Source organism: Drosophila miranda, chromosome 3 (assembly GCF_003369915.1).
Source record: "Drosophila miranda strain MSH22 chromosome 3, D.miranda_PacBio2.1, whole genome shotgun sequence".
In the NCBI taxonomy this organism is placed as follows: domain Eukaryota; kingdom Metazoa; phylum Arthropoda; class Insecta; order Diptera; family Drosophilidae; genus Drosophila; species Drosophila miranda.
In genome coordinates, this window is record NC_046676.1 from 6,555,272 (window position 1) to 6,575,820 (window position 20,549).

The window sequence follows — 20,549 nt, forward strand, 5'->3', positions numbered from 1 at the left end:
CGTGTGTGTCAGCCCCTGTCCCTGTCCGTGCACCAGCTACGTAACTGTGTGAGCATCGTAATTTGCATGGTCAGCTTCCAGTTGTGGGACACACTGAGTGGCAAGTGGTTCCTCGTCCCTGGCTTAATTGCATGCAGGAATAGAAGCAGCAGCAGAGCAGCCGCATCAGCATCGGCAACTTCATCCAATTGCTGTTACCCACTTTTGGGGAACGGCCCATGCACATTCTTGGTGCCATCGAAAGCGATTCTTTCCACCTTAAAGTTGGGTTTTAAGCCTCAAGATTAATATGGAAGCGAAAACACGGCAGAAAACAGAACAAAAATCAAGACCCCGACAACGATACTCCCTTCCGTCTGGCAGGTGATTATGGCGCACGTGGTCCAAAACATGGCATGGTCCATGTCGTTATACGAATGGAACATTAACAAAAAGGTATGTACATTGTACATATAACGTTTACAGCCTTTCCCTAGACCAGAGCGAGTCCAAGTCAGACAATGTATGACATTGACTGGCTAAAAAAATCTACACGTACAAATGGTGCGCACCCTATCCCTATAAATGATAGTTTTTTGTGCAAGTGTCGTCGTTTATAATATTATTTGTTCTTTTGCGATTGCATTCGAATCACTTGCAAGCGATTTAATTTTAATTGCATGGGCGTTAATCAACGACAACAAAAGTTCCGCCAATGAAAATATAAAACAATACGCATTTGAATTGACCGCGTAACAGCAGAAACTATCGATTCCTTCTATGCATTTTACAACACTAATTGTGAAACAGCTGTTTGAAGGTTGCTAGTCGATGTCGCAGTTTCTCACATAATTTAAAATAATCAAAACAAAATAGCAGGGAGCTGCGAGTCGAATAGTTGATCTGAGGTCTAGGCTTTATTTAATAAATATAAATATAAATATAAATAGAAAAGGTTAGTTATATATTTTGAACGGTCTGGTATCATAACATTCCATATTTTCCCCACAGTGTGGCCTCCTTCTCGAAATCATAGAACAGCTGCAGCAACAACAAAATATAAACAAAACAAACAAGCAGCGAGTTGCTACTTTTTTGCATTTTTTGGCGCGAATTTGTTTATAACAAATGAACGGAGCAAGAAAGTCAAAGTCTCTGAAAACTGTACGTCTGGGCGACCTAGTCTACGATGAGCAGAAGAGGCTGCTGATGCTGTGCCGCAGCTGCGATAATTATTTTGTCAGATTTCAAATGTTCCAACAACATTTGGTCGACTGCTCTGGCGTTAAACATGTTGTGAACTCCACTGATCAACTCAGCTACGTCGAGGAGAAGCATGAGACGAGGTTAACAAATGGAGGACAGGAGGTAAAGTACGCATAGCTTCCCAGGGACATCGGCACTAACCGGAGTCTCTTTTTGCAGCTCCACATTTACAACATTGAAGATGTGAGCAGCAGTGTCATTGACTGGGAGGCAGAATTGGAAGATCCCCGTTGGTACGACGACGAGACGCGCTTATCCGCGCTCCCCAAACCAAAGACATCGCATTCCAAAGAAAATGTGGTGGGCAAAAGCCAATTGGTCATTGAGAAGACACCGCAGATAGCAGCCGCAACGAGGACCATAAGGCGTCGGCAAAGCCCGATTCATAAACATCCAACCAAAAAGATTAAGACAGAGGCTGTCATTGTGCCCCATGTAATGGAGGACTTAAAGCGTCTGGTGGCCACTGACACGGAAGTCCAGCCGTCTCCAGCAGTTGCCAATGGCAGTGTAGGCAAAGAAGCCACCACTAACACCACCCAACAGATACTCAGCAAACTTCGGGCATGTGGCGTCGATGTGAAGCGTGCCAAGACTCAAGTGATTCCCATTCCTACAGTAGACCCCGATTTGGCGAAAAAACAGAAAACACTCGAAATAATGCGTAAGTTGCAATCAAAAGGAATCAAGTGCACCAAAATAAGAGGTGAATGCAATGCACCAAAAATAACGGAGGAATTCTCGACTCAAAAGCGAAGAGGGGAATACCCTGAACCAATAATAAAATTCCATCCAAAGCATATTACAAAGGTGTACGATGTACCCTTAATGCAAGATAATCCGTGTTCGATGAGAGCGGAATCCAATATACCAAAAATTACAAAGGAATACTACAATGCATCAAAAATAAAAAAGCTGTCCTATGCACCATAACAAAAAAGGCTATTACTCTTAGTTGTATGCTTATGCTTGTGTATTATTATCTAATATAAATGCATCCTGGGCTATACATAAAGCATACATCCATGTAGATAAAGTCGAACTAGTATCTAGTATTAGCGTAGCGGCAGAAATTATACTGTGAAAGTATAAACTGAGGAGTAGGTATATTTATGGTCTATTGGTATATACATATGTATATGTACGTATAGCCTGGTTTGCCATGTATACTGCATGTTCAATGCATCATGTAAATGAATTTTTTTGGAGTTAAATTTACTTAAAAATTCAGAAATGACATGTCAGAAAATTCCAACTGAAGATATAGGATAATATGAAGCCATTGCGCTCCACAATAACTCGGGAGCTGTCAGATTTGTATGGACATATGTGCATAATAAGTAACCTAAAATCCATCTGTCCGATTTCTAAATTTGAAGTGGGTAACAAAAAAAAGGAGACCTTTGTGGCACAAATTTTAATTCAAACTAGATTGTCCAACAAAGGTGATTTTTTACAATTTTCCATGTTATGGCAGCGCTGTCATTTGCCCGCAAAATTCAATAATCAAATTATTGAGACCCCAGAAAAACAATATTTCGTAGAGCAAACAAACGAAATGACAAGATGAATAGTTTAACACACATTTTTAATGTATTGTGCAAAAGTTAAAAGTACTTAATAATACATTTCTACATAAACAGAATATACGTATATTAAAAGCATAAATCATCTTCGTTTTTGTATATAAAATATCAAATGCTTCAATGTAACAAAAGTTTTCGAAAAAGAAACAAAAGAAACGTTAATTACACTCTGTATATAGAGATAGAAATGTGCTGAAATGTTCATAGCAAAAGCTGTGGCTGCATGTACAAATTAATCCAAAAATATCTATATTTCAATTGAGGATTTAGCAATCACATTGCTGGCACTTGTTACGTTGAAGCAAATTCCTTTTTGTTTCTAAAGCATTTTCCTGTTTAATTACATACACACGAAATTATTTGGGCTGCCGATTGTGGGATGGGCAGTTCTACTTCGGGGCCAGGTTGAGTTTTCCCAGCAGCTGGGTAGCCTGTTGGCCGGCGCTCTCCTGAGCGTGGCTAGCAGCCTCTTGGAAATTTTTCTCGGCGGCTCCCCGCTTCTGGTCGACGTACTGATTAGCCTCGTTCAGCTTCTGGTCTACCGCCTGGCTGGTCTGCTTGAGCGCTCCATCGATGGCGCCTTCAGCCTGCTTCAACTTCTGGTCGGCCACGTTCTCAGCGGCCTTGACGCTCTTGTTGATGGCATCGTTGGCTGCCTTCTTGGTCTGATCCACGGCATTCGCGGCTGCCCGCTGCGAAGCTTCGGCAATGTTGGCTGCCACCTGCTTGGAGTTCTGGGCGGCGGCACTTGCCTGCTGAACGGTGTTGTCCACAGCCTGCTTGGTCTGATTGACAGCTCCAGCAGCGCGATTCACACCCTGGTCGATCACCTGTCCAGCCTTCTGGGCCTCGGCCGTGGCCAAAGCGGCAGCCTCCTTGGCTAAAAAAATCACGAGAGAAGTGTTGTTAGCTGGAGATCTGCATTAGAAGGATCTGCATTTAATAGTTACCTGTGCTCGTGGCCAACTGCTCGGCCTCGTTCTTCGTCTGCTGCACGGACTGACCAACCTTCTTGGCCTGCTCCTCGGCTAGCTTCTGAGCCTCGACAGCCTTATCGTTGGCCAATTTCTCAGCCTCATCCTTCTTCTTGCTGAACAGACTGGCGGTCTTGTCGCCAATGTTCTTCAACGAGGCTGTGAACAGACCGAGAAAGTTCAGATTACAAACAGCTATTGTAGAAAGGGACTAAATTTGAATTGTACTTTGATTTTGACGACTAGGAAACATGCTGAGAGGCCTTCTAAATGAAAACTAAGCTTAGAACTGTCGCCAATTATAATTTATAGCCTGATTCGAATCAGATTAATGACTTGATGTTTGTGATTTCAGATTCCAGACTTGTAATTGCCGAAACACAAACAAAGCTGAGCTATTTTTAAGTGGAGCATGAGCGATTTACATGACTGAATCCCAATCCGACCGAATCGATTATACGGGTGACAGTTTCTTTCAGTTCAGTAATGCGACGACCAACTTGGGGCGCATGGCGTCAGTCTTAAATTTTAAAACACATTAGCCCCACGAATTCATATTTGTAATTTAATAGAAATTAAAAACATGCATTCACATCACATGACGTGTGCGTTCACTGAAATAGAAACATTGTGCCATTATATTATAGTCTGAACCGCAAGCGGAAGCTAGGGAAACCTCTTCTGCTGCCGCTGGCGGCACACAAGAGAATTCCTTTGTCTATGTACTGCGCATATAAAGAATGGAAGCAAACACACAAATATTTGAATAATTCAAAGTATGTGATGTCATAATGGGATCCGTTAAATGATTTCGCCTTCGGTTCTAAAACTTTTCTTCACGCTTTTGGCATACGACTGGTTCAGGAATGAGTTGTTTATAGCTTGGGCCAGCTGTAGCTAATGGTGAATTCAATTATTTCCACCCTCAATAGTATATATGTTTACTTTAATGGATTTTCTCTTTTGCCACTCGGTCAATTTCAACATAATTTAGGTTTTGGGCAATTTTTATAAGCACTTAATGATCAACACGCTCCAAAGCAGGCTGAAAATGGTCCGACAAGTATAGTTTCTGTCGGCATATTTTCGGAAAATGTAAGCGAGGTGAAGATGGCCAAACATCTGTACAGAATGGTGTGATTGCAATACAACGAACGGTGTGGCATTGAGCGAAAATAAGATTCAGTAACGTATCAAAAGATTACGAGAAGAACAGTGAGTGCATTCCTTATTTCATACTCTTAACTAATTAAGCTAAATTGCGTCATTGTCATTATATGTATACTTGCTGGTTTCATGCATTTTTCAGTGCTGGGTTCGGGGGTTAAATTTAAATTCAAATTCAACATCAAATCTATATAAAGAATGTCAAAGCTGTTGGAAATTTAAAACGCAATATAATCTATATTTTCTGACTGGTTGAAAAGAATTTGGTATTCGCTGCACACTCATTTGCGTAATTCTCCGGCATTTACGATACATTTTGTTATTGTGTTTTGGTTGGATACTGTGGCAGTATGTGGTCAATATATATATATATAAAAAACCGGCTAGAACGGCAGCAACGAAAAGCATAGCCCAGGGGCAATGCCATGAGCCACGGTAACAGACTCTCACAGCCTCACAGAAATGTGGTTGCCCGCAGATAATGCGCAGAACCTTTATACAAGTAGTAGTGGAAAACCTGTAGTTGGCTTCGCGCACACTCAAGCTCAACCCACACACACATATACAGATGAGCGTGAATATCTATGAGTAACGTAACTGCGATTTGAGGTCTGTGGAATCACGTTCCACACCAGTTCTGGATGCCTAAAAAAGAGTAGTCCAAGCTCCAAGCATATGAATCGATGAAACTCTCTGCTGTTGCCGTTGTTGCTGCTGTTGATGATGTCATGTGGGATACAAACACAAATCGAGATACAGATACGTTGGATAAGTTTTCAGACACAAACAATAGCGACGGGCGCGTGGCAAGCGGAATCCGCACGCCCAATCAATTGTTGGGCACCAAGGCGTCATATTATCCACATTGTCGAAGGTCATCTACGTCAGGCAGGGCCACAGCTGGCAACAGGCCAAACGAAGTGTGTCCTGGACTCCGGATTCCCAGGGACAATTGTCGGCTGATGTCATGGCCACGAAAAGGTACGAGTAAATCAATAAAACAGCACTGCCAATGAAAGGCAACGAAACTCTTTTGGATGAGTAATGCGAGCAGGACTCGGCGAGGACGACTCGCAATTATTTGAGTTTTTAAGGTCAGAGAATCTCACGGCACTTGTACTGAACGCTGGATGATTTTATATTACGGGTATTCATACGAACAATTTCCATTAGTTTGACCAACACTTCAAGTTGGCTTTTTGTCTCGAGTGTAGCTGAACGAATGCTCAATTGAATTGAATGACCCTAGACCTGACCCACAAACGAGACAGCAAATTAGCCCACGACATTGCCCCATGGAATGTACGCAATCTTGACTGAACAGGGTGGTAATCGAATTACGCTGGCCATTAGGGATGCCTGGGCAAGTGCAGCAGCCAGATAAGACTGGCAATTGATTGGCTGCATAACGAATGCATTCTGGGGCACCTCCACGCTAGGGGAGGATATAAGTACAGGAGGGCGGCCAGCGGCCAGAGCACAGTGACCACGGCATCGAGGAAGGTCATGAAGCATCTACTGACTGCACTCGTGGTGGTGCTGAGTGCCGCCCTTCCCGGGGAGCAGATCCTGGGCTCGGCCAAGGGCTGCAGCCGGCGCTATCTGAGGCGGATCAACGGCAAGTGCTACTATTTTTCCGTGAAGAAGGTAAGGCGACGCACAGACCAGACCCCACTGACCACCCATCCTTGATCATCCCATCCTTGCACCCATTCAGATGAACTGGCATGGGGCACTGAACAATTGCCTGCGCAAGGGCCTGGTTTTGGCCGATCTGAGTAACCCAAGAGATTTCTACGGAGCCGTCGACTTTCTCAGCTCCAAGGGCAACACGGAGGACTTCTGGTTCGGGGGAAACGACCTCCAGCATGAGGGCCGCTTCCAATACATCAGCAACGGGCGCCTGGTGCGCTACTTTGGCAACTACAGCATTGTGGAGCCAGCGGAGCACTCGGAATGCGATGATTGCCTGGAGGTGCGTATCCGCTCTAACATAACAGTGGTGGCGGACGATAACTGTTTGGAGCGGCAGTACTTCATCTGTTCGGAGCGCTACTGCAGCGCCGATAGCGAGGAAGGCGCTGGCGGCAAGCCAAACCATCACAGCCACGAGCATCTGCATCACTTCCATCACGACATTGGCGAGAGCGCCGGCGAAGAGGAGGAGGGTCTCAACGAGGCCCCGCCCATTGGCAGCGGCTCTGGGGAGAATGACGCCAGCAATTCGGAGGGTGCTGTAGAGTTTCCAGACCTGCCCGATGACGCCACTGCTGGCTCCACTACACCGTTAAGCGATATCCTTTCAGGAGGATTGGGAGGTGAAGCTGAACCCGTCGAAGCCCCCCCTGCAACTGGAGAAGAAGTTCCGGCAGGGGATACCGGACACGGCGAAGAAGGAGGTACTACGGAAGAAGGAGCCAGAGAAGAATATACACTGGAAGCCGGAGAGGAAGGTGGAGAAGCTGCTGAGGGAGAAGCTGCTGAGGGAGCAGGTGGAGAAGCTGCTGAGGGAGAAGCCACTATAGCCGGAGAGGGAGGAGAAGCTCCTGCCACTGGAGGAGAAGCAGCTCCGGCGGTCGAGAGAGAAGCAGCACCAGCGGCCGAAGGAGAAGCAGCTCCAGCGGCCGAAGAAGGAGCTGCGCCATCAGCCGAAGGAGAAGCAGCTCCAGCGGCCGAAGGAGAAGCAGCTCCAGCAGCCGAAGGAGAAGCTACGCCAGCAGCCGAAGGAGAAGCAGCTACAGCGGCCGAAGGAGAAGCAGCGCCAGGGGCCGAAGGAGAGGCAGCTCCAGCAGCCGAAGGAGAAGCTACGCCAGCAGCCGAAGGAGGAGCAGCTCCAGCGGCCGAAGGAGAAGCTGCTCCAGCTGCCGAAGGAGAAGCTGCTCCAGCTGCCGAAGGGGAAGGTGCACCAGCGGCCGAAGGAGAAGGAGCTCCAGCGGCCGAAGGAGAAGCTGCTCCAGCTGCCGAAGGAGAAGCTGCTCCAGCGGCCGAAGGAGAAGCTGCTCCAGCTGCCGAAGGGGAAGGTGCACCAGCGGCCGAAGGAGAAGGAGCTCCAGCGGCCGAAGGAGGAGCAGCTCCAGCGGCCGAAGGAGATGCTGCTCCAGCGGCCGAAGGAGAAGCTGCTCCAGCTGCCGAAGGAGAAGGTGCACCAGCGGCCGAAGGAGAAGGAGCTCCAGCGGCCGAAGGAGGAGCAGCTCCAGCGGCCGAAGGAGATGCTGCTCCAGCGGCCGAAGGAGAAGCCCCAGCTGCACGAGTACCCCTAGCTGCACGAGTACCCCCAGCAGCACGAGCACCCCTAGCAGCGATGCACCACATAATCTAATAAAAATTCAGTTCTGACCTATTAAATCATTATAAAATAAAATAAAAAAAACCTTGAGCCAAAGTACTTTATGGGAACCCTATATCCATGGCTGATTTTGAGGAATATTCAAAAGAATTTGAAATATTTTGCAAATCATTTAAAGGAGTTTCTATGCGCTATGATTCATAGGACATGCGAGTACACCTAATTCTTTTTAAACAAGGTCTTTTTTTAAACGGTTTTGAAATAACACGGTTTGAAAATCAAACATTTTAAATTTGTTTACTCCATTTAACACATTTCTTATACGCAAATATGTTTTTTCAACGTTCCCTAATTTATTCCCTAACATGAATAGGTTTTATAGATAAGGAACCAATCACCTATATTTTCATACGATGTCTTTTTGTCTTTTTTACACCGTTTTTTTTATTAAGCAATCTACCGTGTAAAAACAAAATTAGGTGTATTTACATGCCAGTAGGTAACTGTAGTTGAAGGAACATATGGACATTATTAAGTATTATAAGAACAATGAACTAAATCGTATATCGTTTGAGAGAGTTGTATCCACATAGAAATAATATTGTGCTCATCTAAATTTATACTCTATTATACTAGTATATTTATGAGCAAATTGAGGGACTTTTTTCAGCTTTTTTATTATTATTTCCGAGAAAACCATGCGCAGACCGCAGTGTCTCCAGAGAGGTTCTAGCTCTGATTGATATGAATGCCCATAGTTACCAAATGGCCCATTGAACCTTTAACCCAAAAAGAAGGTCAGCATGTCCAATTGCATTTGATCGATTCGCTGGACATTCGATATCAAGCGGAATGGAAGTAGGACCCAATCAAAGTGAGAGTTTTTGATTCGTGGCTAATGCTGTGGTCACGGAGTCAAGAGGGTATATATAGAACAGGAGGCGGCCCGCAAGTGTACAGTTTGGATGGACAGGTGGCAGATGCAGCCATGAGGATTCTTCAAATTGTGATACTGACCTTGATCGTAGCCTATCCCGATCAAGTTCTGTCCTCCAACAAGCGCTCCAAGGACAAAAAATCGGATGCCAAGGGTGCTTGTGGGAAGCCCTACATGAGGCAGCTGAATGGAAGATGCTACTACTTCTCGGTGAAAAAGGTGAGTATCACACATAGGGGGAAGGGGCACAGGGCAGAGTGATTCAGTGCATCCATCCGCAGATGAACTGGTTTGGGGCCCAGAACAATTGTCTGCGTAAAGGTCTCAATCTGGCGAATCTGGGCAGTCCGGAGGACTACAAAGCGGTTATCCGCTACCTGAATACACGGGGAAACATGGAAGACTATTGGTTCGGAGGTAACGACCTACAGGCGGAGGGCCGATTCACATACATCAGCAATGGCCGCATGGTCCGCTATTTTGGGGAAAAGGGCATGGTGGAGCCGACGCATCGACACAATCTGGACGACTGTCTGGAGGTGAGGTTGCGGTTGAACAACACCGTGGTTACCGACGAAAATTGCCAGGAGAAGCAGTACTTTATCTGCGAGAAGTTCAGTGAACAAAAGTGCGCCGTGGCAACGATGGATGCAGGACAAAAGGGACAGCACAGCCACGAGCACTTGCATCACTTCCATCACGACCCAGCAAAAGGAGAGGACCAGGGAGGGAGCGGTCCAGAAGGTATGGAAAGCGATTCGCGGCCGATTGATAATACGAATTCAGCGGAGGTTGGCGAATCGAGCTTTGAGGGGCCGGAGCTGGAACAGCAACCGGGGGCGGAGGAGGTCGCAGAAAAGGAGCCAGAAACTGAGACAGAGGGTCCGGAGAACGCCCAGGAGGTCCCGGAAGAGGATCAGATTGATGAGGCTCCATCTGAAGAGGAAGCTGAAGAAGAGACCACTCCGTCTGAAGATGCCCAACATGCTAGCAGAAGTGAACCTCCAGCGGATGATAACACGGCAGAGGAAGGCGAAGCCGCCACGCACGCGGGTGAGGCTGACGGTGGTTCCAGCATCCAGCCTGAAAGTGCCGAAGCCACAGTCGCTGATGAAGGCGAAGCTGGGGAGACCGACGAGCCTGGAGGGGCCGAGGCCGCAGCCGCCGCTGAAAAAGAGGGTGGTGCCACCGTCCAGCCTGAAGATACCGAATCCACAGCGGTCGTTGAAGGTGAGAATGTAACGGAACCGCCAGGAGAAGAGGATGCGGCTGCAACACCCGCAGGTGCAGCCGGTGAAGGAGAGTCTGGTGCGACCGCCCAGGCTGAAGGTGCCGAAGGCGCAGCTCCCGCTGAAGGTGCCGAAGGTACAACGCCCGCTGAAGGTGCCGAAGGTACAACACCAGCTGAAGGGGCCGAAGGTGCAGCGCCCGCTGAGGGGGCCGATGGTACAACTCCCGCTGAAGGTGCCGAAGGTGCAGCTCCCGCTGAAGGTGGCGAAGGTGCAACTCCTGCTGAAGGTGCCGAAGGTGCAACGCCCGCTGAAGGTGCAGCAACCGCAGATGGTGCAGCGCCCGCTGACGGGGCTGAAGGTGCAACGCCAGCTGACGGTGCCGAAGGTGCAGCGCCCGCTGAAGGAGCCGAAGGCACAACGCCCGCTGAAGGTGCCGAAGGTGCAGCGCCCGCTGAAGGTGCCGAAGGTACAATGCCCGCTGAAGGTGCCGAAGGTACAACGCCCGCTGAAGGTGCCGAAGGTGCAGCGCCCGCCGATGGTGCAGCACCCGCTGATGGTGCAACGCCAGCTGAAGGGGCCGAAGGTGCAGCGCCCGCTGAAGGGGCTGAAGGTGCAACGCCAGCTGAAGGGGCTGAAGGGGCCGAAGGTGCAGCGCCCGCTGAAGGTGCCCAAGAAGCAGCGCCCGTTGAAGCCGAAGCCCCGGCGCCCGAGGGATAAAACCCCGACCCTCTGACCACATCCTCCTTCCTCCCCCCACACTGAAGCGAATTTCTAGTAATCTAAGGGATCGATGAATATACATACATATATGATTGAGTTTTCAAAGAATAAAATAAAACAAGCGAGAGAGAGATTGCAGATTGCAACTGATCTTGAAGAGGGGATCGGGAGGGGAGGTGTTCCTTCTGGGAGGAGGGTAGTGCTGCAGGTTTGTATTCGAGGAATGTTATGTGTAGCATAGACTGTTGATGGTCCGTGGCATGCAATGGTACTAGTATTTCCACGTACAAATATTGAGCTAACCTACGACGCAGTCGGGTGAGGGATGTCTAGACATAATCAAAATAATCAACTAGGATCTTAGAATCGTGAAAAGTTCGAAAGTTCGAGAGATCGGGCTACTTACATTTCGATGCATCTGTTTTGCATTGAGATTGAGTGGGAGCAGATAATATTTATAAATACAATATATTGTATATAGAAAATACATATACATACATACGATAATATATTACTGGCTAAAAGGAAGAACCAATTCTTTTCTATTTAGTTTCTGTTTGTTTTCAAGTGGAATCTTTTGAATATTTTTTTTTTAAACCGATACAGAAATATGAATAGATATATTATTCCACTTGTGTTTGATTTGATTTTTTTTCACCCACTTCAAAGAACATAAATTTTCAATCCATGTGCACAGATGCATACATACATACATGCATACATGTAGAACATCTTTGAAACTCAAATAAATTCCAAAAGAAATCTCATAAAACATAACTAAACACTGCCCCGAAATATACAGACTACATACACACATGTACATATATACACTAGCCTATAGATGGAACAGTCTTGTATGTATCTGGGAGCAGCTATAATTATATATACGTATCATCGTTTTGGGTGTGGGTTGTGTCTGAGGAGAGAAGACCAACTTATAGTTCTCGAGGGGCTACATATAAACTGCGCCATAATTGGCTTACGTATCATCCACATCGTCGTCATCGGCATCATCATCATTACCAGAGCCAAGCCACGGTAGCGGACAATTAAATTTTTGTTTTTGCTACTGCTATCGGATCGAACACGCCCCAAAGCCCCACCCGCACATTCCCATCCCATTTCTAGATCCCAGCGGCCACACAGCTCCAACTCCTTGATGATGATGTAACTTGTTCACTTTTTCCTCCGTTTGGAATGCGGGTCATAGGTTAAGCTGGTCTCTGTCTCACCATTAAAATTAATTCACGCAACGTACATACTCGTATATTTAGAAACGTAGAAACATACACACATACATAAATACATACATATGTGATGTGTACGTATGTACACTTAAAAAATTTAGATTTCTAATTTGGAAACTTTCACAGCAATTCAAATGGTTACCTGTAATCGAGCTGAACATATTGCAACTTTTGTTGTGTGATTCGGTTTTTAGATCGGAATTAATTAACTGCTTCTTCTACTTGATTTGATCGAATTTGGTTTCGAATTTTGTATTGTATATTTTCTGTTCAGTTTTATTTGCGGTCAACGATTTTGGTGTTTGGTGCCGAAGCGCGTTTATTTTTAAAACGTCCGAATTCGACGAGAGACAGCACGGAATAGCCGTGGGACAGCGGTTGAGCTGCCGGAGTGCCCTGTATGCGCAACTGGAATTTCTGTCTAAGGCCACTGTAGGCAGACGCACAAGGCACTTTTGCTCATACAGCAGCAGCATAAACGAACGAGTATCGTTCCAATTGCTCGATTTTGATCTTCCGTGGAATATTACTAGCTATACATAATAGTTAGCCATGCCCACATAGTTTTATCCGATTATTGAATCAATTTCATACTTTACTAGCTTATTTTAAAAACTTCCTTTTATTGGATTGGTCTATAAAAAAGATTTTAGCGAAAAAGGTCAAACAAAAAACAAGTAGCGAAATAGGTCAATCAAAACAAACGAAAAAAGAAATTCGTTCATATTGCTCAATTTTGATATTCCATTGAATAATGCTGACAAACTAAATCTTTCAGCAATGCCCACATAGTTTTATTCCATTGATGAATCAATTTTCTACAAGATTGGTTAGTTTTTAATCCTTGCTTTTATTGTATTTATTGTAAAAAAAGGTTAAAAGAAAAAGTTCACCAAAAAAAACAGTCGCTATGTTCGGTGTAAGCCGTAGTATAGGCCTTTGTATACCCTATTTTCAAATTGACATTTTTTAGACATATTCATGTTTATTATTAGTAAATTGTATATATATATCTTGATCCTGATACCTTTTCTTGGTCCATGCAAGACAAAATTTAGCTTCAAATATCGTTGAAATATGTTTAAAACAGAGACTAAATTGTTTTTGCCTTTGGAGCCTGGGATGACAAACATATTCGCAATTCTATATCATCCATTTCCCCCAGGGTATGTGTGCATGGAATTAGCAACATGTTTGTGTATGGAATGGGACTCATTTGTTGTGAACCGGGTTTTACCAAATCGAATATTTTCAAGCTATATAGAGTTTTCAGCTTTGCCCACTTAGCTTTATCCCATCGATGAATACATTTTCTACAAGATTACTACTTTTAATTACCTTTATGTATTTTATTTTGACTAAAATACGGTTTTCAAGTAAATGTTGCCGCAACTTTTGTGTATGGAATGGGACTCATGCTGTCAATCGGGCCATTACCGATTCAAAAAAAACGACCAATTCCTCATATTCTTTCTTCCGTTGCATAATACTATCTATATAGAACATTAAGCCATGCCCACTTAATTTTATACGATTGGTGAATCTATTTCCTACTTGATTGGCTTAATTTAAATAATTGCATTTATTGGATTTTGTTTAAAAAAGGGTTTTAGCGAAAAAGGTAAAAAAAAATGGAATGTGACTCATTGAGAGCGGAGTTAGCCGGTTCAGAGAGTGAGAGCAGCATGTTGAGTGTAATGGGTTCCCACTCAAGAGAGAACTCTGGAACTGTAATCACAAGTCTGGCAGCACTGGACGCTTTGCTAAATTTTTCGCCACTCTGGCAGCTTCTTTTGATATCTGACACAAGCTAGCTGCCATGGGAATTAACCGTGGCCAGACTGCCAGAAAATTGTTCGAAGTTGGGCGGGTTGATTCAAAGTTTGTTGTACACAATTTCCATATTGTACCATATTTCCCGTAATTGCACAGTTGCCGGATGTCAGAAAATACAAAGAAACGAAACTAATAAATCGTATAATTTAAGCAGTTTCTGCAATTATTCATGGTTATGGACATTTCAAATATGGAATATACGGAAGTTTTGTCCGCTTATAATCTTATTATTTATTATATAAGTGCATTGCGCAAAGGTTACATTTTCTTTCATTTACAAAAATGAGCCTCCTAATTTGTGTATATTTGCTGCTGCTGCTGAAAAATGGGAAATCTATTGCGACCGATTTAAGTGGTTACCATAATAGTGCGGTAAGCATTGTTCGAACATCTGCAATACGTCTGAAGGAATTAATACATCCTTTTTTCTCTGCATATGGAACAGTTAATGAATCCTGGTCTCAACATAAAACCTCGCTCCAAAATATACATAAATATTTTCGCTGGCGTACATAAAGTGCTTGGCAATGAATGTTCTGATCCTGAGGATCGTCTCGATGCCCAAGTGTCTGAACTCAAGTCTACACTACGGCGAATTCCGAGTATATAATGACTAACATATTCATACAGAACACATCCATGTGATTAAGATTTTTATTTAATGACTCTGCTACAATCTACAATCTATTTATAAAACAGTCGACTAAAGGTAGTATCTTTAAGATTAGCATTTGCTTATGTACTGTACAGATGGATATTACAAAGGAATTGTGCTTATGGCAATGGGTCTCGTGTCCTGCAGGCTTTACCCTACTTGTTAAAGTTCTCGATCTGCTGGAGGACCCAGCTGCGCGATGCCGCCTGACAGACGACGACTCCTCTTTTGAGCGAGTGCTGGTGGGCGTGGGACAGCAGCTCATGCACGGCATCCTTCGGTGGCTTCGGGGCTATCTGCGGTGGTGGGGTGGGTCGTGGACCGAGTGGTGGTGGCGGAGGAGGGCTGGTGGGTCTCCTGAGGTCGTAGTCGCCGCTGCGCTTCTCGTTGTCATCACTGTAGATGGCCGAGTCGCGGAAATCATTCTCCAGACTGTCCTCCACCTGGCGCTCGTACTCGAAATTGGTGGGCGGTGGCTCCGCCACGGACCGCTTGCGCTGCTGCTCGCACATGCTGTCGCTGGAGGAGGAGGTCAGCGAGAAGACAGAGTCGCGCTCTGAGTTGACCATGGCCATCAGGCTGAACAGGGTCTTGGGGTCCGCGTAGTCGACGTGGGCCATTCGCTCGCCCAACGCCTCGCTGCCCTGCCGATGCAGCACGCTCTGGCGGCACATCTCGCTCACATCGGAGACACGTCGCTCCGGCGGGCGGTTGGAGCGGCCAAAGGCCAGGGTCAGGTTATCGATGGACTTGAGGGCACGCGGCAGCAGGGAGCTCTCCGAATTGGACACGTTCTCGTGGCCTGGGCCTCCCTCTCCGTTGGCGCCGCTCAGCAGGCGCTTCATTAGGTTCTTTGGTATGGGGCGGGCGTAGAGGGCTGCCTGATCCTCTAGGCAAAGGTTGATCACCGTATTCTGGCTGTCCCGTTTCAGGGTGGAACCGGAGGAGGAACTGGAACACGTGGCATCCGAGCCACAGCTGTCCCGTTGCACTGCCTCCTCGCCCACCCTCTGGAGCACGCCCTCCGGCGAGTAGACCAAGGTCACGTAATCCGACTCTGGACGCGGGGCGGCCGATGTTGTCTTGCTTCGCTTCTTCAGCATTTGGGCGGACTTGGCGCGACCTAGGACGGGGGAGAACTTGTACGGGACATGGACGTTGCGTAGCAAGGTTTCGTAGATGGGCTCCTCGAGCTCGGCCCGTCGCTTGGCTTGATCCTCCAGCTCCAGCGGCGGAGGGGAGCGAGACGGTGGCCGTGGCGGTAGGGCAGGCACTCGACTGAGATCCTGGCTGGGGGACAATGGACTGACGGGGCTGACAGGACTCTCGCGTCGCTTCTGCTGCTTGTTGTAGATGCGCTCGAACTCCTTGGTGTTCTTGAGAAGATCGAGTACAATCTGGGCATCACGCTTGGACTTCTCCGCCGGCGACAGCAGTTCCTGGTTGCTGTAATACTGATCGTGATCGTGGTCCACCACATCGGACGTTGGCTCGTTTAACGTCTCTGCCTCCTTGGCCAGTTCTATGTCCTGCTCTGGCCGCAGCTCCTCCGTGGACTCGGTTATTTTCAGGACGGTGGAACTGCTGCTGTCGAATTCGCTGAGATCCATGTAGAACTTGGAGCAGCTCTTGCTGTTGGTGCGCTGCTTCTTGAGTGTGGCTATCCGCTTGGGCATGGTCTTGTTGTTGTATTGCTTCACCTCGAAGAAGCCCTTGGCCTTGGCCTTGCGTTCGCTCAGATCGGGCTTGCTGCCCCGCAAGGAGGCGGCGCTGTCATCGTCCTGCTCCTGATCCTGCTCTGCCTCTTCGTCCAGGCTGAATCCGCCGATGCGTGGCACAGACTTGCTGCGTTCCTTGAGCGCCTTGTAGCTAAAGACTGGCGACTGCGACTTGGCACTGCGACTACGTTGATCGCGCAGAATGCAAAGACACTGGTCCGCCTGATCCTGATGATCCTCCTGCTGACACTTGCACGCCTCCTTTGCCGGGGACTTGGTCACCTCCTTTCCAGATCCATCCCGCTTGCGATACCGCATCGCGGCGGCCAGCTTCTGCAGGGCCGTGTCGTCCAGGCTGTTGTTGCGTGACAGCGGCTTGGAGGGCTTGGAGGCCTTGGACTCCTGCTGCGCGCTCTGGTTCTGGTTTTGGTTTTGGTCCAGCTCCAGGGACTCGTTGAAGGAGCTATCGAAGGAGGTGGAATTGCTCACCGTCTTGCGCTTGCCCTTGGAGTTGCGCTGGCGGATCTCGCTTCGCCGACATGCGTTGCGACGCTCCAGATACGTGGGCGTGGAGTTGCTGCTGGAGTGGAGACTCCACTTCCACGTGCTGCGGTCCGGCGTGCGATCTGCGGGAGAGCTTCGTTAGTCGAGGGTCAAACTTAGCTCAGGTCGTGATAAGCGGGCGGCGGTGAGAAAGGGCGTGGGACAAACACCAGTGAGGATACATTCTGAAGAAGCATTCTGGCAGTCTGGCAGAGCAGTCTGGGAGCGGTTCATGCGCTCATGCGCTCATGCGGTCAGTGACTTGGATTAGTAGTTAAGTGGGTTCTTTCGAATGTGGGTTAGGATGCATGCAACATACAGACCCGACCCCGAGCGTGTTAAAGGCCAATTAAAGCTAACAATTCAATCCAACTAGATATGCGAATCTCGTGATACTTACTGGGCTCTCGATACCAGCAACGATAAGTGATAAACCATAAACGGTACCGACTCTACTATTACGATTACGATTACGATTACGAGTAACGATTAACGATTACAGTTAGGATGGTTAAACGGTTATATGTACTGGGATTTTGGATTTTTATAGATATTGTAGCAGTTGGTAGGTTGTCAATTTAGTCTGATCGCATTTGGTGTGTTGTAGGAAATTACGAGTAGAGTAGGTAGCGGCTAGATCAGTTTCAGTTTCAGTCTCGGGGGGGTTGTTTAGCCTTAGAACACCCTTAAAAACTAATCAAAGTTTTCGTTTCTTTGTTTTGGGATGTTTAGTTTTAGAATGCATCACTGGTAGTACTACAACGGTAAACATATAGCATTTGTATAGAGTAGAGTTAATTCAGATCGAGATAAATGGCAACACAGATACGAATAGTAGTTTGAGCTGTGCCCCCTAATCTAATAAATGTATTAATGTACGACACCAAAAAACAAAGTACATACAGTATGATGTGGACCGAAACAGATGACGATTATATGAGGACACATATGTAAGTGCTGGCACTAGTCAGCAGTCAGTAGTCAGTAGTCAGTAGTACAGTAGTGCCCAAGAAATTTGCAATTAAAATAAGCCTACATCGGGCAGAAATATGTAATAAATCAACTTGCCGCCGAGGCGTCGACAGATTTGGCACGATTTTGGGGAAAGGCAACAGGGCCAGAGACACAGACACAGACCACAGATCTCCCGGCACACAAATCTCTCCTAACGACTGCCACTTGGTTATGTCACTTTAGCTGGAGCGTGCGAATCATAAGTGCACAGTGAGAAAGGAACAGGCACTTCATTCGAGTAGATCTACTGGAAGGAGTCTCATACGAGCATTTACGTGTGAAAGCTCGCGCAGTGCAGGCAAGTACCCGCATGTGCATAACTGTAGCGTCAGGCGCAGGCACTTCATCATCTTGCCCCGTTCCCATTACCCATTACCATTCCCAGGCCCAATCCAAATCGTTAAGTGTTTCGGCCACATCAACGGCGACACAACAACAGCAACAAAACTAGGCTCCTAGAGCTAAAGGCTAAGCTAACCAGCAACCACGGAGGACAGAGTGCGCTCACCTTCCTCGTTACCCAGCTGATAGACGAGCTCCTTGGCTCGCATGGGTATGTCAAGCTTCTCCAGCATGACACCTTTAATGTGCTGCGTCCAGATACGCTTCTGGTCACGATTTCTGGCCGTCAGCTTGATTTGATTGCGCGGCTCATCGAAGGGTATGACGTAGAAGCTGGTCGGCTCCCCGGGCAAGTGTTCGCTCAGCATCAGATTGTTTTGCTGTGGGAGAGGAGGGTGCACATACACACACTTAGTAGTGGGAGGAGGAAGTGCTGGGAGGTCGTTCAACTCACGTGTATGTAGGTCTTGAACTGCAGACGTCCGTCCTCTTTCTGCTTGGTGATGATCAGCATGGTGGCGAAGAGCAGCACCAGACGCGACTTGTTGTGCTGCTCCATTAGGAGGCCCTCCTGGCGCAGCTCCCCCAAAACGGTCAGCTCTAGGGATTCCAAAGAGTGAGTAGTTTTCTTCGAAAGTAGTGGATTTTTGAGGACTTACCCGGACCCAGCCAGCCGTCCAGTATGCCGGACAGCTCCTTGACGCGGCTGTGCTGCTCCTGCTTGCGCTTCACCTGGTCAATGTTGTGCGCCACCTGGCGCATGATCGCATAGGCCTCGGCCACCTCCTTGACATCGCAGTGCTTGCGCAGGCTCTGTGAATGTGGAGAAAGAGACAATCAACTGTCAGTCACTGCTGCTGGATCCCCCCCTTCCCCATTCCCCATTCCCCAGTTCGTACTCACGTCGAGGAGCAGATGGTACTTCAAGATGCGCTGCACTGGCTTTAAAAGATAGGAGCCCAGGGGCAGACGGTGCTGCAACATCTTCTGCGTGGAGGCCAGCAGGGAGTTCGTGTGCGTTGCCTGCAGCAGTTTGGTCAGCAGCGAGATGGCTTCCGGGTAGCTGGTGCTGCGGGGGAGCGAATGACATACAATGAACGGCAAGATTTATGGCATGTGCTATGGCTGGGAAAGCGCTTTAGGTCTTCATCAGGCGAACATGAAATTTGACTTTAAAATCAGTTGCCTGCCCCAGTGGGGCGAGCGAGTGGGACGAGTGGGAGGACAGGACACCAAACTGCAGCCTGCAGACGGATGATATATGCCGCTGTGTCATTCGGGGCGACAAATCAAACTCCAGCCATCAAACTCTCTGCCCTCGCTCTACTCCAAATTGGCACTGACAGCCCCAACAGCGCAGCAGCGCAGCAGCGCAATGGAGCAATGGAGCAATGAAGCAGCGGCAATGGTTCGGGGTAAACGTCAGCGTTTAAATGGAACATGGCGTGCCTGGACTGCCAAAGACGCCATCGTTGTCGTCATCGTCATCGTCATGCCATGCCATGCCATGCCACGCTGCTATCGAGATCATGTGGCCGCCGTTACCGTTCTTGGCCGCCGCTGTATCAGAGATCCAGCGAACACGCCAGCCAGCAGCGATGGTCAAAGCAGTGGCTTGCCCCCGAATCACAGCGAGCGGAGAGGTCACTGTGGTACAGTGGAATCAGAGGATTTGTTGGAACAGCAATCGGACAATAGAGTGAGAGCGGAACAGAGCCCGGAGAACGTTAGACATAGAAAAGTAATGAAAAGAATGAACAGATCCTCAAAAGTATCCATAAGATACGAGTAGGAAATGCACAGTAAGAGCAGTAATCAAAGTAAGTAATAAAAAGACCACTCACCAATAGGTTGTATACACATCAAAGCCATCGCGCATATCTATGAAGCATCTGGCGATCCTGCCCGGCTCCATCCCAGAGTTGATCAGTCGCTGCAGCAGCATCGAGTTGAATTCGTAAATCTCTTCAATGTTGGCAAAGAGTATTTGCAATTCGCTCACACGCAGACAGGCACGCTCCTTCCAATCCAGAAGGTATCTAAGGTA

The 20,549-nt window shown here is 47.3% G+C and overlaps 5 protein-coding genes and 1 long non-coding RNA gene across 10 annotated transcripts in view; 4 read left to right on the plus strand and 2 right to left on the minus strand.

Annotated features, from left to right (window-relative positions):
* The first annotated feature begins 822 nt into the window (after positions 1-822).
* Positions 823-2,913, plus strand: LOC108160212. The gene is made up of 3 exons (XM_017294058.2): positions 823-934; positions 991-1,347; positions 1,405-2,913. Exons 2-3 carry the CDS (start codon positions 1,108-1,110, stop codon positions 2,176-2,178), a joined length of 1,014 nt encoding a protein of 337 aa, XP_017149547.1. The 5' UTR covers positions 823-934; positions 991-1,107; the 3' UTR covers positions 2,179-2,913.
* A 76-nt stretch (positions 2,914-2,989) lies between these two features.
* On the minus strand, positions 2,990-12,754 carry LOC108160213 (late embryogenesis abundant protein ECP63). 3 transcript variants are annotated; one of them, XM_033391157.1, is made up of 4 exons: positions 12,537-12,754; positions 11,554-11,565; positions 3,782-3,964; positions 2,990-3,711 (listed from the first exon to the last, which is right to left on the minus strand). In XM_033391157.1, exons 1-4 carry the CDS (start codon positions 12,553-12,555, stop codon positions 3,221-3,223), a joined length of 705 nt encoding a protein of 234 aa, XP_033247048.1. In that variant the 5' UTR covers positions 12,556-12,754; the 3' UTR covers positions 2,990-3,220. The 3 variants fall into 3 exon arrangements, with proteins under 3 accessions (XP_033247048.1, XP_017149550.1, XP_017149548.1); XM_017294061.2 differs by lacking the exon at positions 11,554-11,565 and having other exon boundaries at positions 12,537-12,753; XM_017294059.2 differs by lacking the exons at positions 11,554-11,565; positions 12,537-12,754 and adding an exon at positions 4,034-4,138.
* Positions 6,436-8,348, plus strand: LOC108160211 (retinitis pigmentosa 1-like 1 protein). The gene is made up of 2 exons (XM_017294057.2): positions 6,436-6,619; positions 6,690-8,348. Exons 1-2 carry the CDS (start codon positions 6,479-6,481, stop codon positions 8,289-8,291), a joined length of 1,743 nt encoding a protein of 580 aa, XP_017149546.2. The 5' UTR covers positions 6,436-6,478; the 3' UTR covers positions 8,292-8,348.
* Positions 9,199-11,293, plus strand: LOC117185770 (skin secretory protein xP2-like). Its single transcript, XM_033391156.1, has 2 exons — positions 9,199-9,414; positions 9,477-11,293. Exons 1-2 carry the CDS (start codon positions 9,247-9,249, stop codon positions 11,142-11,144), a joined length of 1,836 nt encoding a protein of 611 aa, XP_033247047.1. The 5' UTR covers positions 9,199-9,246; the 3' UTR covers positions 11,145-11,293.
* Positions 12,755-14,478: 1,724 nt separating the features above from the next.
* Positions 14,479-14,957, plus strand: LOC117187878. Its single transcript, XR_004472386.1, has 2 exons — positions 14,479-14,602; positions 14,676-14,957. It is a non-coding gene; the product is annotated as an uncharacterized LOC117187878 (long non-coding RNA).
* The window catches only part of LOC108159815, a 41,853-nt gene continuing 36,174 nt past the window's right edge, over positions 14,871-20,549 (minus strand). For 2 of the 3 annotated variants that reach the window (XM_017293385.2, XM_017293386.2), the window contains exons 3-8: positions 20,347-20,541; positions 19,406-19,571; positions 19,162-19,315; positions 18,957-19,102; positions 18,669-18,882; positions 14,871-17,229 (exon numbers count right to left, since the gene is read on the minus strand). In XM_017293385.2, coding sequence (XP_017148874.1) covers positions 15,041-17,229; positions 18,669-18,882; positions 18,957-19,102; positions 19,162-19,315; positions 19,406-19,571; positions 20,347-20,541 — 3,064 coding nt within the window. In that variant the 3' untranslated portion in view covers positions 14,871-15,040. Of the gene's footprint in view, positions 17,230-17,546; positions 17,903-18,668; positions 18,883-18,956; positions 19,103-19,161; positions 19,316-19,405; positions 19,572-20,346; positions 20,542-20,549 lie in introns of all 3 variants that reach the window. The other variant, XR_001775356.2, reaches the window with a different exon arrangement.

What these genes read in the sequence shown, in the direction of transcription:
- LOC108160213 (XM_033391157.1), bottom strand. An exon ending in GCAGTTGGCCACGAGCACAG is followed by an intron (nt 3,712 to 3,781) that starts GTAACTATTAAA and finishes TGATTTTTTTAG; the next exon opens with CCAAGGAGGCTGCCGCTTTG.
- LOC108160212 (XM_017294058.2), top strand. Translation starts at nt 1,108, where the DNA reads ATGAACGGAGCAAGAAAGTCAAAGTCTCTGAAAACTGTACGTCTGGGC. An exon ending in TAACAAATGGAGGACAGGAG is followed by an intron (nt 1,348 to 1,404) that starts GTAAAGTACGCA and finishes CTCTTTTTGCAG; the next exon opens with CTCCACATTTACAACATTGA.
- LOC117185770 (XM_033391156.1), top strand. Translation starts at nt 9,247, where the DNA reads ATGAGGATTCTTCAAATTGTGATACTGACCTTGATCGTAGCCTATCCC. An exon ending in ACTACTTCTCGGTGAAAAAG is followed by an intron (nt 9,415 to 9,476) that starts GTGAGTATCACA and finishes ATCCATCCGCAG; the next exon opens with ATGAACTGGTTTGGGGCCCA.
- LOC108160211 (XM_017294057.2), top strand. Translation starts at nt 6,479, where the DNA reads ATGAAGCATCTACTGACTGCACTCGTGGTGGTGCTGAGTGCCGCCCTT. An exon ending in ACTATTTTTCCGTGAAGAAG is followed by an intron (nt 6,620 to 6,689) that starts GTAAGGCGACGC and finishes GCACCCATTCAG; the next exon opens with ATGAACTGGCATGGGGCACT.